Source organism: Carassius gibelio, chromosome B7 (assembly GCF_023724105.1).
Source record: "Carassius gibelio isolate Cgi1373 ecotype wild population from Czech Republic chromosome B7, carGib1.2-hapl.c, whole genome shotgun sequence".
NCBI lineage: Eukaryota > Metazoa > Chordata > Actinopteri > Cypriniformes > Cyprinidae > Carassius > Carassius gibelio.
The window spans coordinates 11,267,237-11,282,490 of record NC_068402.1 but is presented as its reverse complement, the minus strand read 5'-3'; the positions used below and the strand labels follow the sequence as shown (position 1 = coordinate 11,282,490).

Below are 15,254 nucleotides of genomic sequence, written 5' to 3'. Positions count from 1 at the left end.
AGTGATGGCGTACCATGTTAGAGTGAGGCTGCAGCACTAGTCGGGCCTGTTTCCGCCGCTGCTTCCTGTAGTAGTTCTCAAACGTGTCCCGGGCACCCTGGGTAAAGCAGACACACATTCTAAACACCCGAGTGAGAATAAGGCTGTTTATAACTAAGAGAAGCAGTTGACACAGGAAAACAGATTTTTACAGAAGCCGTGCTAAACTTCAAAAGAGAGCATATCGGGTAATTTCTCTCTCCTAATCTCATAGTACGATTCAGAAAACAGCACCAAAGGCTTGTGGTCTAAAAACAAAGGCCTACATTCAGCGCTTTAAGACTTTATCCTTTTTCCAGAAACCCAGAGTGCAGTTTCTGTCCGCCTTACACAGACTGTTATCAAAGTCTATTTAGGCATGACACCAACACATGCACACACGTCCCGGTCAGAACAGAGTGCAGAAACAACACCGTAATGCACAGAGCAACAGAGATAAAAGCAGAAAACAGTGGCAGTACGGTGGGACTTATCGCTATTTCCAGTCAAGGGCCTCTGAATTTATCTAGCCAGAGCGGGTGACTATACCTCTTCGACAAAGATAATAAAACAGAACAAGACTTGACCACACAGAACCATTTCGTAAATGCTTGGTTTCAGATCTAATGAGCTTTTTTGCTGGTCCACAGTCTATAGTCTATTTGTACAATATTTTAAAAAATTTTAATAGACTTATGCACTATATAAAATGAGTATTCCTAGTAGACAACTTTTACTTTTTCTACCATTTTGAATGACTTTTTGCACTGATTAAATCACAATGCAGGATACATGAAATGAATTATAATGCAGCCTTCACGTTGGTTAATTAATGATGACTTAAATGCTGTCTATGAAAAAAACTCACTAGGTTTTTGAATAGAGTTGTAGTCTACAACCTTGTCATTTAGCTGATGCTACAGCGAATTACAGCATACTTATTATGCAAGAGCCTTCAGTAACGGCACAATAGTAATACGGAGTCCCTTGGGGGCTTAAACCAGTAATCATTTTGGTTACAAAGCCCAAATAGTTAACCCAGACCACCCAAATGTAATGATGTGTGGGGAAGAATGAGGTTTGAGAAATAAGAATTGAAGGAGAAAAAAGTGGGCACAGAAATGGAAAAGCATTATATAAATTTGAATGACTTCAGAACAACTTTAAACCTTTAATAACAGCAGGGATCGAACAGATATTCTGCTTCGACCACAGAGGCCTTCAGAGCACAATGAAAGACAGAAGGTGAAACAATTCAGTGAGGAACATAAGAAGAAAGTATAAGAAAGAAAGAAACTTGCTCCACACAAAATTTCTCACAAAAAGTGCTGGGAAGTCTGATTCATTTTAGCCAGTGGGTTCATTCATCAACTTATTAAAAAAATGGATTTAATGATTCATGACTACTTTGAAGCTGCAACTTGTCACACTGTAAGCTGCCCATAAATTAAAGTAGCTTCCCCAAAACTGAAAAGTCCACAGTGGGGCAAAATGACTCCTACACAATACACGGTCATTGACAACACTGGCTCTTTGAAGCAGGATGTGTATTACCTCAGAATCCTTAAAAAGAAATTTTGGAGAAGGAAAAAAGGATGTTTGAGAAGGATGCCATGTTCTGTATGAAGGGAATTTAACTGAGTGTGTCCATCCTGTTGGCTATGCAAGCTCTTCTGCGGTTACTAGGACTGAGAAGAGCAGGTCTACCAACTGCAGTCTAAACCCAGTTAATCATGTCCAAATGCTCCATCTCTTATAGATGTTCCTTAACCTAAACAGTCAAAAACAAAGGAGGACAGTGCCAACGTCAACTATTGAAGAAAGATGCGGACTAAAGTTCAGCTGAACTTCCCTGCACAGAGGTCTAGGTCCCCAGATCTCCAGAGCTCCACTAATAAAGACAGTGACAGATACAGTGGTGTTGGCCAGCTGAATTTTGGGTGTGGTTCTCTGGGTCGGAGAAGAAGGATGGAGGCCTGAACTGTGGTTCTCCTTCTCCAAGGTTTCTCATTGCAGCTGGCCCTTCACAACCAACCTGTTTTTACACTGATCAGAACACAGACCAGTACAGTCAGAAAACTGAGATGCTGTTCAGACCTTAAGTTCCATCAGGAGTAAAGAGGAGGAGTTTAAGCTGGAAGAGGGTACAGGAGAGTAAGAGAGAAAGTAATAGAATACAATTTAATCTATCAGATGTTCTTGTCCAGAAAATTGACTCGTGTGCAGCTTTAAACACATTGATCAAGAAATTCAGTGTATTCTTGTGCAAAATGCTACTAAAGCAACCACCAATACATTCTAATAACAAGTCAAAATGGACTAAATACATGACAGAAAGAATTCAAATGAATTACAGAGTCGGCACGTAACTATGACCCCTTGAGATCTCGATCAGCCTCTGATCTCTGACACAGTAGCGCCAATTAAATCTCAGCGGCTGCACTTGAGGTCAGACTGGTTTAAAAGGAAAACACCATTTCAGTTTGGCTGTTTTCTGGAAGTGCAAAAACAATAAGCATTTACGGTAAGTGCAAGACCTTGAGGCACAGAGGTCACACTTTCAACAACTCATGCTTCCTCTTTTCTCTGTTTTCTATTCTATTGCTGTCCCCTGTTCTCTTTTAATTCTACCACTCCAGAGGAATAATGTTTTTCCTCTGTTCATTTGAACTTTATTATCTGCAGATTCATAAAAATGTCAATTCTTTGACGGCAGTGTGAAGAAAAACTTAAAACACATCGTCTTCAACTGAAGTTTTTCCAAGGCAAACTTGACCAAAGAACAGGTTGTACCCTCTGGCACTCTGACCTCTTCCTTGTCCTGTTCTCTTTCTCCATCCTTATTATTTCCATCCCTCGGCTTGACTTTCCAACGGGAGTTCAACTTCCTGTCCCTCCACACTTATAGTTCCAGGCCTCACAGGCCTGTACTGTCTCACACAGATGTAAAAAAAAAGGCAAGGGACACTATGGCCGGGTCACAGCCCTGTGGTATGAAGGAAACCCAGGTGAACCCCCTCAGTGTCTCCTGCCAATTCCCAGCTTGGGCCATCTGGAGAGCAGCCAGCTCAGAAGTCAGAGCAGACCCCCAAAAAAAGCCCATTGTACATCTAAAGCACCAAGGTCATGAACAATTTCTATATTTGTTTCATTTCCCTCCCTTTCACAAGTGTCTCTCAGCCCCACTCACTCTTTTTACAGTAGCAAGTAGCCGTGTTTACATAAAGTTTGTTTAAATTATCAGGAGCAATGTCACACTAAGGCCGATCGCCATATAAACATACAACAGCCTCAACAACTTCCTTCCTGTGGGGGCGTTCAGGACAGTGAATATACAGTGATTGGGAAGTATATGCCATATGTGCGTTCAAACACTGGCATTCAAGTGGATGTGCCCACCGTTTAAACAAAAAAGTCCTTCAGGGACCTATAAAGTGCAATTCTGTTTGTTTTTGTATAAGTAAGCAGTGTGATTTCCCAGGGTCTGAGGTGACTCAAGGGTCACCAGGGAAAGGACACACAAAAACTCGAACATTCCTTCTTTAAAAGAAACACATCAACTCGCTTATCGGGGCTCCTTTCTCGTTTGTTTGCTTTCTTTCCTATAACCTCAAGACAGTGTTTGTGTGTGTCCCTTCTATGACTCCCTGGTCACTTTCAAACAACTCTTGTCCTTTACTTTTCCTCCCTTTCCTTTGCGTCCTCAGACGGCTCCTAGACCTGGTCAAAAAAGGGCAAGACGTGAACTTTAAAGACTTCCTCTCTACCCCGATTCCCCAGCATACCATTCTCACCAGCTTCCATTACAAAGACCATTGTAGTAATGACAGTTAGTCTGCTCACACTTGAAATATACAGGGTCATAAAAGTTAAAACATTCCACCAACTCAAACAATTCGGGAGTCTTCAGGAGGAGCTGTCAGCACGTACACTCCGAAAACAAACACGTGCATATTCACATAAAAAAAAAAACAGAAATACCCACCCAAGCACGTAGACCTACACACAATTATTGGTCATATTTTGAAGCATACAACAAAAGCAAACAGTTTAAAGACTCTTGACTCCATAAATGCGTGTCTAGCAAGTTAATAGGTAATAAATTAACAGTGATGCATTTAAAAAGTGTTTTTCATTACTTGTGGCTGTGTCAAATGCAATATTTGTTTGTGCAGGAAACATTCCAGGGTACATTTGGGTGGAGAACATGCTGGTAAACTATGGAGCAGTTTCCACTGGCAAATTTCAGCAAAGTCATTAACAAACAACTGTGGTTACTGCTTCGATTTAAAATCACTAGCTAGCATGTATTAACAGATGAGAAATACATCAATTATGGGCTACAGGATTTGTTGATTATTGTCAATTATTGCAATTTTGTAATTAGAAATAAGATATTAAAAAAACATCTAATATCCAGATAATTTAAAAAACAAATAGACATTAAAAAATCACAATGAAATAAATGTTTGCCATGTTCAGCAAGAACTTCAAAAGTGCATGTGATCCTTTTGACTTCAAATTAAGTTATGTTTTGGCCATGGCGATTTAGATTTTTTCGATTAATCATGCAACCTTACACAGAATCAAAATTATTTAAACATACACACACCAGCGTTCAAAAGTTTGGAGCAAATACATTTTTTCAGTGTTCACCGAAGTTACTTATTTCATCAAAATACCATAAAAACAGTTATTTTGTGAAATATATATATATATATATATATATATATATATATATATATATATATATATATATATATATATATATATATATATATATATATATATATATATATATATATTAAAATATCTAATAAATATATCTAATAAATATCTTAATAAATATTTTTTATTAAGATTTAATTACTGCTTAATGTTTTTATGGAAACCATCCTACTGTTATTCAGGTTTATTTGGTTAATAGAAAGTTCACATTCACATTTATGTTTTTGTAACAAAAGTCTGTACTGTCACTTTTGATGACAAATAATGTATTCTTGCTTAAAAAGTATTTTTATTTCATTTGGACCCCAACATTTTGATTAGTAATGTAATGTAAAAATGTCACATTAACATGTATCACACATTTTACATGAACAACTTCTCACACACTCGTTCACACAAACTCACATTTTCATGAGCATATTCTGAAAACATAAAAGCCATTTTTCTCTGAGTACCACACATTGCAATGAGATGTTTTGGGGAAGAAAGTGCAGGTTATATGTGTGAGCATGAGGGCCCACACAGGTGTCATATTCTGAGAAAAAAAAAAAAAACTGAAATAAAATATCAGTACTCACCAATACAGTGTAGATGTGTAAACAGCGATACACAGGAGAGAAGTCCACCAGGTCCTGTGCACCAGGAATCTGCAATACAGTGCAAGTCAATGAGAGACACATCACCTGTACAGATGGGCAGCACTAAAGTAGGAAATCACTGGGAACAGACAATATGAAATGTTATTTTTCAACCTAGAATCTATTTTGAATTCAAAGATCATTCAATTGAATGCAGTGTAATAGCTTTTCCCAGATTTAACTTGTCACAAAATATGTTTTCTTTCTCTTTCTCAATCACTTTGACCTGAGCCACCCTTGACCTTACCGGTAAGGAAAGACTCCTTTCTAAAAGCAAGCAAAAAAAATGGACAACTAAACAATGTCAGCTTTGATCTGGTGCCCACAAAATGGCAACCAGGGACATATAAACTCAACGATGTTATGGCACCACCAACAATAACCCAGAGAGAATGTGGAAAAAACAATTCAGTCTTGATGCACCACTGGGACGGCGCTGGAAATGTCTGTCCGGTTCAGGGACGGCATGTTCACATTAACACGCTCCCCTAGAAACAGTTTACAGACAGGACAAAGGGGCGCAAGGGGACATCGTTCAGGTGGCATGGGGTCATTAAACGGGCAACGATCTGCATTTCTGGATACAACCCGTTTCTCAGGAAGCCCCCGAGTGCAGAGATTCAGGGAGATTAAGGACTGGCACAAACAGGAGCCAGAAGAGGAAAACATGATGACGCACAGGCTGATTGAAGCTTAGATGGAAGGGAAGGGGGAAAGGTCAAAGAAGAGGGCAAAAAGCATTAACCTTACCAGGGTCACTTAAAAGGTAAGTTTTTCACTTTTTCACTTTGACTCATCAAAATGTTGAGAGCTGATCAAACAGATTTCAAAATGGTTTAACAATGTTGCTACATCATGAAATTGGGTAAGAGATGGCAACATTAGTCAACAAATTCCCATTTATTTAGCAGCTTTTTCTCAGCTGCTTTAGTGCAAAAGTGTCCACTCAAAATAACAACGCACACAGAAAACAAAAGTCCATAACCAATGCTTCAGTACAAACACAACAAGTGCCAAACTTGTGTTGCTTCGGTCTGACCAAGTGAAAACACCATGTCAAAACAAGTGAAAAAGTCACACAACACAAACAACGCTTATCTGAGCACGTCAAAATAAACTTAAAATAAACAATGAAGACCGTCTCAGAGTGTCTTGACTGCGTCACTTCAATTGGTCTCTCAGGAGCTAAGCGAGACCGGGACGGGAATCATCTCTTCTCTCAGTGCCGGTGACGGCAGCCACAGCTGGGGAGCACGTCTTGCATGCTCCACACGTCTCAGAGGAGCGGGGCAGTCCTAATGACACTAAACAACTGCAGAGCTGAGACGCTCCATTAAGAAAGGGAGGGGATCCCGCACTGGGCAGGCAGCCCAACAGCAAGTCCATGGGGATATTAGAGTAAACCAAGAGAAAGGGACTAACACTGACAGAGGAACTAGGATTCATCGATATTCAGAAATGGTTCCAATTTTATTTTATTTATTTTTTAAATGGAACTGAATGATTTCCATGACTTTTGGCTAACGTGGATGGAACACTGTAAAATACTGTGATAGTGTTTTGCAGATCTAAGTCGATTCTTCAGAAGACATGAATCAGTCAGAGCTGAATAAATCTGACTTACTAGCTGAGTGATTCATTCACGTTTAACTCAAACTAAAAGGATCAGTTGACTTCCAGATTTTTTTCCGATAATTCACTTTCATTTTTCAGTAGAAAAGAAATTAAGATTTTTGAAGAAAACATTCCAGGATTTTTCTCCATTTAGGTTTTATCTATTTCTAATAAAAAATAGTCTTGCACTCGTTCTGCGATGAGCATCCACAACTTGCATGATGTAGGTGAAAGTACCATCCCAGTGTTTAAAAAGCAAACGTGCAAAGATTAAAATCAAACGCACTTAAAAAAAAAAAAACTGTCGAAATGATTTTGAAGTTGGAGGAGAAAATCTGTCTGTCACATGTGACCATTCCACTGTGACTAAGTAATGTGTAAAGTTATGGAAACACATCATAGAGCTACTGCAAGATGAGGATTTGTGGTTAGACCCTAGATAAGAGCCTCATTCCTCGGCTGGGTATGAGTAGAGTCTTTTGAAGCTGCACTGAAACTGCAATTTGGAGCTCCATCCCGTGGGTCCCTGTTGAAGTCCACTATATGGAGAAAAATCCTGGAATGTTTTCCTCAAAAACCTTAATTTCCTTTTGAGTGAAGAATGAAAGACATCTTGGATGGCATGAGGGTGAATAAATAATTTGGAAATTTTTACCCTGAAAGTGAACTAATACTTTAACCAGGAACCATTACTTCGTGCTGAAGGATAGTTGTTCATTTGACAGCATGTAGTTAAAGAAACATTCTATGAGTTGTGGTGTAAGAGGAACAGCAGTCATATGGCCATCATTCTGAACTGGACAGTTTTTGATCCAAACACGTGATCAGCAACAGACTAGTTTTTTTTATTTCGTTTCTTTCAGCCAATCTCTGTTCTGGACCGAAGTCTATAAATAGAACATTACACAGAGACGAGACACACTAAAGGCGTACTAAACTGGCAAAATAAATGGTAATCGGTATTAAAATCAGCTCATTTGCTTGTTTTAAAAATGGCAAGCAGAACCAGCCATGAAATATCATGATCGGTTCATCTCTATTTGGTCTCAAAAGCACAAAAAAAAATTCCTCCCTAAGAAGAATCAGAACAAGAATCGATGTATTCCTTATGATTTCCATCTCTACAAAGAACTGAGAAAGAAAATGAGAATAATACCCAAAAAGATGCATTTACATGAATTTTCTTTTTCTGGTTTCATAAACTGCCTGTAAAAAAATGGTTTTATTGTGACTCCTGAAAAAAAAATCTCCTCTCTCACCTCATCTTTCTCTTCATCCTCCACATCCAGTATCCCAGAATCCTTTTCTGAAAAGGGGTTGCTTCCAGTTCTCTCCACCTCCTTTCGTATCCTCCGTCCGCTCACTGATCGCTGCTGTGATGTCACTGCATTATCACGAGCGATCTGCACCTGTGCCTGGAAAACAAAAACAAACACACATGTGAAAGGGAACGTGTGTAAAAAATATTTGAATTATAGACACATGCACACACACACACACACACACACACACATTTATATTAGGGATGGGCGATGTCTTCAAATTTGCCATCGGATGATGTCTACAGTGAAACATCGGGATGGACGATGACATCGGCAGGGGGGTTTTATTGGGGAGGTGTAGCTGATGTGGTGCAGTGCCAAAGGACAACGTTCGCATCAGCAAACATAATTTAGTAAAATGTGTTGTAAAAACTGATCCAAAGTATAAACAGTACGCTTGTGCAACATCGTGATCTCGATCACCCATCGGCGATGGATGATGGCATCATCTATCGGCCCAACCCTAATTTATATACATATACAGTATATTTTGTATGCACTTCAAAGTAGGGAAGCAACTAGGGCTGCTCCGATCACGATCGGCCGATCGTTATGCGCATCTCGTCAATAAAGCCAGTTCTCTAATCAGATGTAAATTCCATCAGGTGCGTGATTCCACATAGATCAGCTGTTACTACACAGAGCCATTGTTAACTGATAAGATGCGCAAATCCACGTTCATTTTCAGCGTTTATTTGCGCATCTTCATTTTAAATAATTTCTAAAAGCTTCATTGGCCAAAAAATTAACTTTTCACAAAACATTTTTTTTTTTTTTTTTTTTATAGTTTTTTGTTTCTGACACAAAATGACCAGCGAGGATTAACTGTCTAATCCTATCAGCAGCACGTAAAAGTGTGAATGAGTACTAGTAAAGTCCTTTTAGGCAAGTCGTGCCACTCGACCACCATCTTGGCAATGCCTCCGGGCAGCTATTTCAGACTGACAAGGTGGTCTTTGCCCCAAAATAAGGTTTAAAACGCCTTTTTCCCCACAGGTTATACTTTTACTACGCATGTGCAAGGGTTCCTCAACTGTGCGCATATGTCAGTAGAACCAGACGATCCACGTGCAGCAATCGTCACTTTGCATCAAAATGGCCACACATGCCAGGATATTGCTACAAAGTATATTGCACCTGAAAGAACCATTTACCAGATCAAAAACTTCAAGAAGAGAGGTTCGACTGTAGTGAAGAAGTCTTTAGGAGCGAAGCACCAGGACCGTCTCCTCCTGAGGAGTCAGTTACAGAATCATGTCTCCCACAGTGTAGCGTTTCCGCAGGAATGGAAGCAGGTTGATGTGAGAGCATCTGCATGCACAGTATAGCCAAAACTTCTAGACAATAGCCTGGGATCAAAAAGGACAGCAAAGAAGCCACTTCTCTCCAAGAAAAACATCAAGAACAGTCTGAAATTCTGCAGGAAGTAAAAGCATTGGACAGCAGAAGACTGGTGCAAATTTATTTTCTGTGATGAAGCTCCCTTCCAACTGTTTGGGACATCTGGAAAAATCTGAAAGGTGAACGCTACCATGAGTACTGTGTTGCGCCAACAGTGAAACATCCTGAGACCATCTATGTGTAGGGTTGCTTTTCAACCAAGGGAGTGGGGCTCTCACATAATTCTGCCCAAAAACACTGCCATGAATAAAGAATGGTATCAAAAACCTCCTGCAAGAGCGACTTCTTCCAACGATCCATGAGCAATTTGGTGATGAATTTTCCAGCATGATGGAGCTCACTGTCACAAAACAATAGTGATAATGAAGTGGCTCAAAGATCATTACACTGACATTTTGGATCCGTGGCCAGGCCACTCTCCGGATCTCAATCCCATAGAGAACCTGTGTTCAGTCCTTCAACACTAACGTGAGTGGGCAAGCAGAAGCCCACAGATTATGATCAACTCCGAGAACTAATATGGCAAGAATGGATCGCCATCAGTCAGGATTGGGCCCAAAAACGAATATCAAGCATGCCAGAGAAAATTGCAGAGGCTATGAATAAAATATACTGTAAATATTGACTCATTTTTTTTTTTTTTTTTGCCAATAGAAGCCATTCAAACTTTTTCATTATTTTTCAGTATAACCATCGAAACAAGTGGAGAAATAAAATACAAATACTGAATCAGCAAACTTAAACACAAAATTTATGTCACTGACAAAACTTTTGGCTATGACTGTATTAATGCTGTCAAACGATGACATCGCATCCAAAATAAAAGTTTTTGTTGACAGAATGTATGTACTGTGTTCATTTATTATGTAAATATAAATTCACATATGCGTGTATATATTTAAGAAAAAAATTGTTTATATTTTAAAATATATTTATACATGCAATATAAATTATATGAATATAAATATATACATGTAAATATTTTCTAGATAGATAGATAGCTAGATAGACACACAAAATTCTAATGACATTCCACCAAATATAAAAATAAAAATAACATTTCTCAAGATAATACTAATTTATGAAAACAATTTTAAAAGGCATACAACACTTAATTCTATAACAATGAAATGTATATTATCAATCAAATAAACCATGGGGTGAAAAAAGAAAAGGAGAAAAAAAAAAAAGTTTAGTATTCATTAATTGCACAATCATGCACTCAACAAGGAACAAAGTCTGAGCTTATGTCTATCTTTTTCCCTGTGACATTCCAAATCAATAGCGATATTGTGCTTCACACTGACAAAGCACGTCTTTCCCATCAGTGCCAACAAAGAGAAAGGCACCTGTGAATAAGGACTTCCCAAATGCAAAACGTGAGAGTTCTAATTAGTTTTTTTCTCAAAAGAACACTATTCTTTAATGAACACCGTCTGACGTCATGACCAAGGTCAATGCTCACGCAACTTTCTCCTTACAGACCCCTCAAGTTATTTGGTGAGGGGCAAGATTCAGGGTTGGAGGGCTCTTAAAGCAAAAAAAAAGGGCCTCTTTATAGAAAAAGTGAATGGAGAGGAAACTTCAACACCATGAGGACAACAGAACAGAAACAAAGTAACGACAACAGGATGCAGGGTAGATGTTGTAGCTGCTCAGCAGTTCCACAAAAGAGAGTCAAGACTACAAGGTTTATTCTGATTATTCTTCTTGAGAACGAGAAGGTCTAAATGCACTAATTGTACTACGTAAAGATTGAGTGATGTCATTGTATTTATCTTAGAATTGTGCTCCATTTGTTTCTTTAGACATGTCTGAAGTTCTAGTCCCTCTTTTAATCTCGAGTAGAGGCATGTGCGTCATAGCGAGGACGAGGGTGTATCGGATGGGGGCACATGAAGAGAATTTTACAACTCCAGAACTCCTTCCCCATTAAGAGCATCAGAATTAAAGGGCTTCATTAAAAGGAAGAGATGAGGACATTTAATCCCAATGTTCAAGCCCATTATTGTTCATACTTCTCACATATCTCAATGTTTTGCTCCTGATCTTTTAATGAAAGAAGAGCATCACTTTGTCCCCAACAATTCTACATTCTACTTAAACTTGTCTTGTTCCACCCCCTCATCTCAAGTAGAGGCATCTGCGTCAGAGTGATGGGGTACGGGATGAGTAAATGCTGCAAAAATGTCTTCCCTTCAGGATCCCCAGAAGGGACCAAACTTCTTAATTTAAAAAAGAATAGCATATTAGTTATCCACAGCTGCAATTTCAGGATTTAAACAAGAATGTAACTTTGTAAATACATTGATGGCAAATTCCAAATGAGAGAAGACTAAATCTGCACCCAGAAAACACCATGTGTTATGTTATGTTAGGTTATGTTTTAGGTTATGTTTGTAACTTCCCAGAACCATTGCAAAAGATGTACACAATCTCAAACAAATGATTTTATTAGTCATCTAAAGTTACTATTATCATTACTTAAGTTCTATTATTAAATAATAATTAAAATAATGCTTGACTGACTGATGTAAAGAGTGTACTTTCTGATATAAAAAACTGTGCCATTTAACAAGCATATATATATATATATATATATATATATATATATATATATTTTTTTTTTTTTTATGTATACTTAAACTTACTATAAATCAATAGTTTTGTACTCCATGGTTGTTTTATAAAAAATTCTTGAACTACTGCTAAAAAGGTGGGTCAGTCTCCCACTGAACACTCCAGCTTTGTTAAATATTCAATCACAAACATTTGCTTGTATTTACTAATAGTAGATATAACCAACCCCTGACCAACCTCTAACCAACACAAAGCAGAAGACAAAGTGAGTATTTTAGCAGTCATTCTGAAGTTAGTGGAAACATTTGTCATTTAAACATTCAGATGTGTTCCTAGAGACAAAACATACAAACAGAGTTAAATAAAACATAACTGGAATAGAAAGGGGATAAAAGTGACTCAAAGAACAAAAGGGATGTGGGGGGAGAAAAAGATTCAAAAGAGAAAGAAGATTCACATTCAAACTTGAGGTCTATAACATAATCTCTGACTAACCACTTCTATATACAGTACTCCACACACATACACAGACTCTCTGTGCTCCACAGCTTACAATGGAGCCATTATTACAGCACTGGATCTCCCAATATATTTATTTTCAGATCATTTGTTAGTGGAATTAAAACAATCACAGGCTCAGAGACTGGGCCTAATTTCCAGTGGAATAGGAACCAGTCTGCACGTCTGGATCACAGAGCCCCTAGACAAATAGCCTTCTGTTATTAGTGGTTCGCTCGCGCGCTTTCTCGCTCCTCTGGAGTTGAGGATGGAAGAATGGAGCAGGGAGGAGGGAAGCAGAGCCATCCAAAGCTCAAGAGAAGCCATCTCTGCTCTGGAAAGGGAAGTGGATCCACTTGAGGTTGAGGGTCTTGCCCTGAAATAACCGATTTATTGCCCAAAGGTATTCAGTGGTAGTAGAAATGCCATCTGTCTTGTGACATCAGCCTGAAGAACGTGGAAACTTCAAGTATTTCTCCACACTACACTAACAATGTGACCATAATATGCAGTGATGGATGGGCAAAAATGACTAAAAAGTGGACAAATACAGAGGCAAAAAAGAAAAGTGAAACCCCTGAACAGAAGAGAAACATAAATGATGGGAGGAAAAGGCGCTCTGTTCTTCATCAGTCAGCAAAGAGCAACCAATCCATTCTTCTCTAGCTTCTACAGTCAGAACGTCTCCAACGTCACTCTACCACAAAACCACTGGAGCAGAAACCCACAAAAAAGGAGAAAGAGCGACGGCACCCTCCTGTATTTAACAGCAGAAACCACTACTGAAGCTGCAAAAAGGCCACAATGAGCGCCAACATGTAAGCAGAGCAGTCACATCTGTTTGCAAGGAGAAGTCGCAGGTCTGAACCAGGAGCCAGCGTCTGTGTCAGCAATCAAAACTAAGAGTGTTACAGATTGATTCTCCAAGTTAACAGAATGCTTGTGCAAGGTGACATTAGAGCTTGATTTATCGTTCACTTGGTTTACTTTTGAGGAACAACTCCATAGCTTTGCTCTAATCAGCACGTGCCGAGTTACAGCCAAAACACACACGCACGTGAACGCGCGCCAATACGACAAATCTTACAGGACTCAAAGACATGCAAGAAAACAAACTTTAATAGGAGGAATGTGAGGCTTTGGCAAGTGCCGGCTGGACGGCCACTTTGTTCAAAGGTTACTGGAGTTTGAATTTTGGTTTAACTCTACACCAACATTCCACTTCTGCGGGAGATATTACAGAGCAGCAGACACGGGCAGAGTCTGGAATAAACTCTGCTGCCACCTACTGGATGCAAACGAAACTACAAGGTGGAAAACCTTTGCTAGTGAAAAAAAAATGAGTTGAGATCAAATAAAAGGTGTTCTATTGGTTTACATGTCAATAAATAAGTGGGAACATTTTTTTGAAGAAAAAGTAAGTGATGTAAAACTCCTTGACATAATGCCAGGGTGCTGGTATATGGTTGTTAGGTTGTACTCCGAGGGTTTTTTTTTAGCACATTGCTATGCAGTGTTATAATGTTTTGGGCAGGTTACTTAATGCTCAAAGTGAAAACAAATCCCAAAGTCAATACAATTTGCTGATACAGGAAATATAATTGACCTAAAATAGATTTAAATACATACTCAGCTTTGAAACTTTCTATTCTAGAAAGAAACCTGAAATCATGCTTTCCCCAAAAATATTAAGTAAAACAACTGTTTTTGACATTGAAAATATTTTTAACCTTTTACTTGAGCACAGTATATTAGAATAATTTCTGACAGATTATGTGACACTGAATACTGGAATAATGGCTGTTATTAGTCAGCTTTATTTCTATATGAAATCAGAAAAAAAAATTAAATTGTTATAATATTTTTGCTGTATTTACTGTATTTTTCATCTAATAAATGCAGCCCTGGTGAGCATAAGAGACTCTTTTCAAAAATGTCAAATTCTTACCAACTTTTTACTAACCCCAAACTTTTGAACTGAAAACCTTATTTCATATTTGGGCATGGTCAGAAATTTGTAACCAGTGTTAAATTAACAGTTACTTAATACATGCCAAACGACATATAGATTGAACCTGGAATCTCAGCTAAAGCAGATACTTAAGGTTCAGTTGCAGTTTCCACCAAAACACATTTCCCTTCACTCTTTTATTAGTAGATAAACCTGGGGATATGAAGTCAGGCTCCAGTGGAGAACGATTCATTCAAACAGTATGTTCCCAAAAGAGAGTCGCTGAAGATCAGCTCCAGCCGTACTCTGGATCAAGGCTTATCTCAGAGACTCGAGAGGTAGTTGAAGTTGGCGGCCAAGACTAGGTCAAACATGGATCGCATCAGCCTCAGCAGAATCTGGGTCAAATGGAAGTCCGTGATGGGAGATGGTGAAGGCCGCTGGGGTGGGAGGAAGAGCAGCTAACCATGTTTTGAACCCAAACAGCCGAACATGGTTAGGACA

General features: G+C 38.7%; 1 protein-coding gene across 2 annotated transcripts in view; it reads right to left on the bottom strand.

The window, feature by feature from the left end:
• Positions 1 to 15,254, bottom strand: part of exoc6b (exocyst complex component 6B) — a 97,849-nt gene that overhangs the window by 60,297 nt on the left and 22,298 nt on the right. For both annotated transcript variants that reach the window (XM_052560144.1, XM_052560145.1), the window contains exons 7-9: positions 8,258 to 8,413; positions 5,325 to 5,393; positions 14 to 97 (exon numbers count right to left, since the gene is read on the bottom strand). In XM_052560144.1, coding sequence (XP_052416104.1) covers positions 14 to 97; positions 5,325 to 5,393; positions 8,258 to 8,413 — 309 coding nt within the window. The remainder of the gene's footprint in view (positions 1 to 13; positions 98 to 5,324; positions 5,394 to 8,257; positions 8,414 to 15,254) is intronic.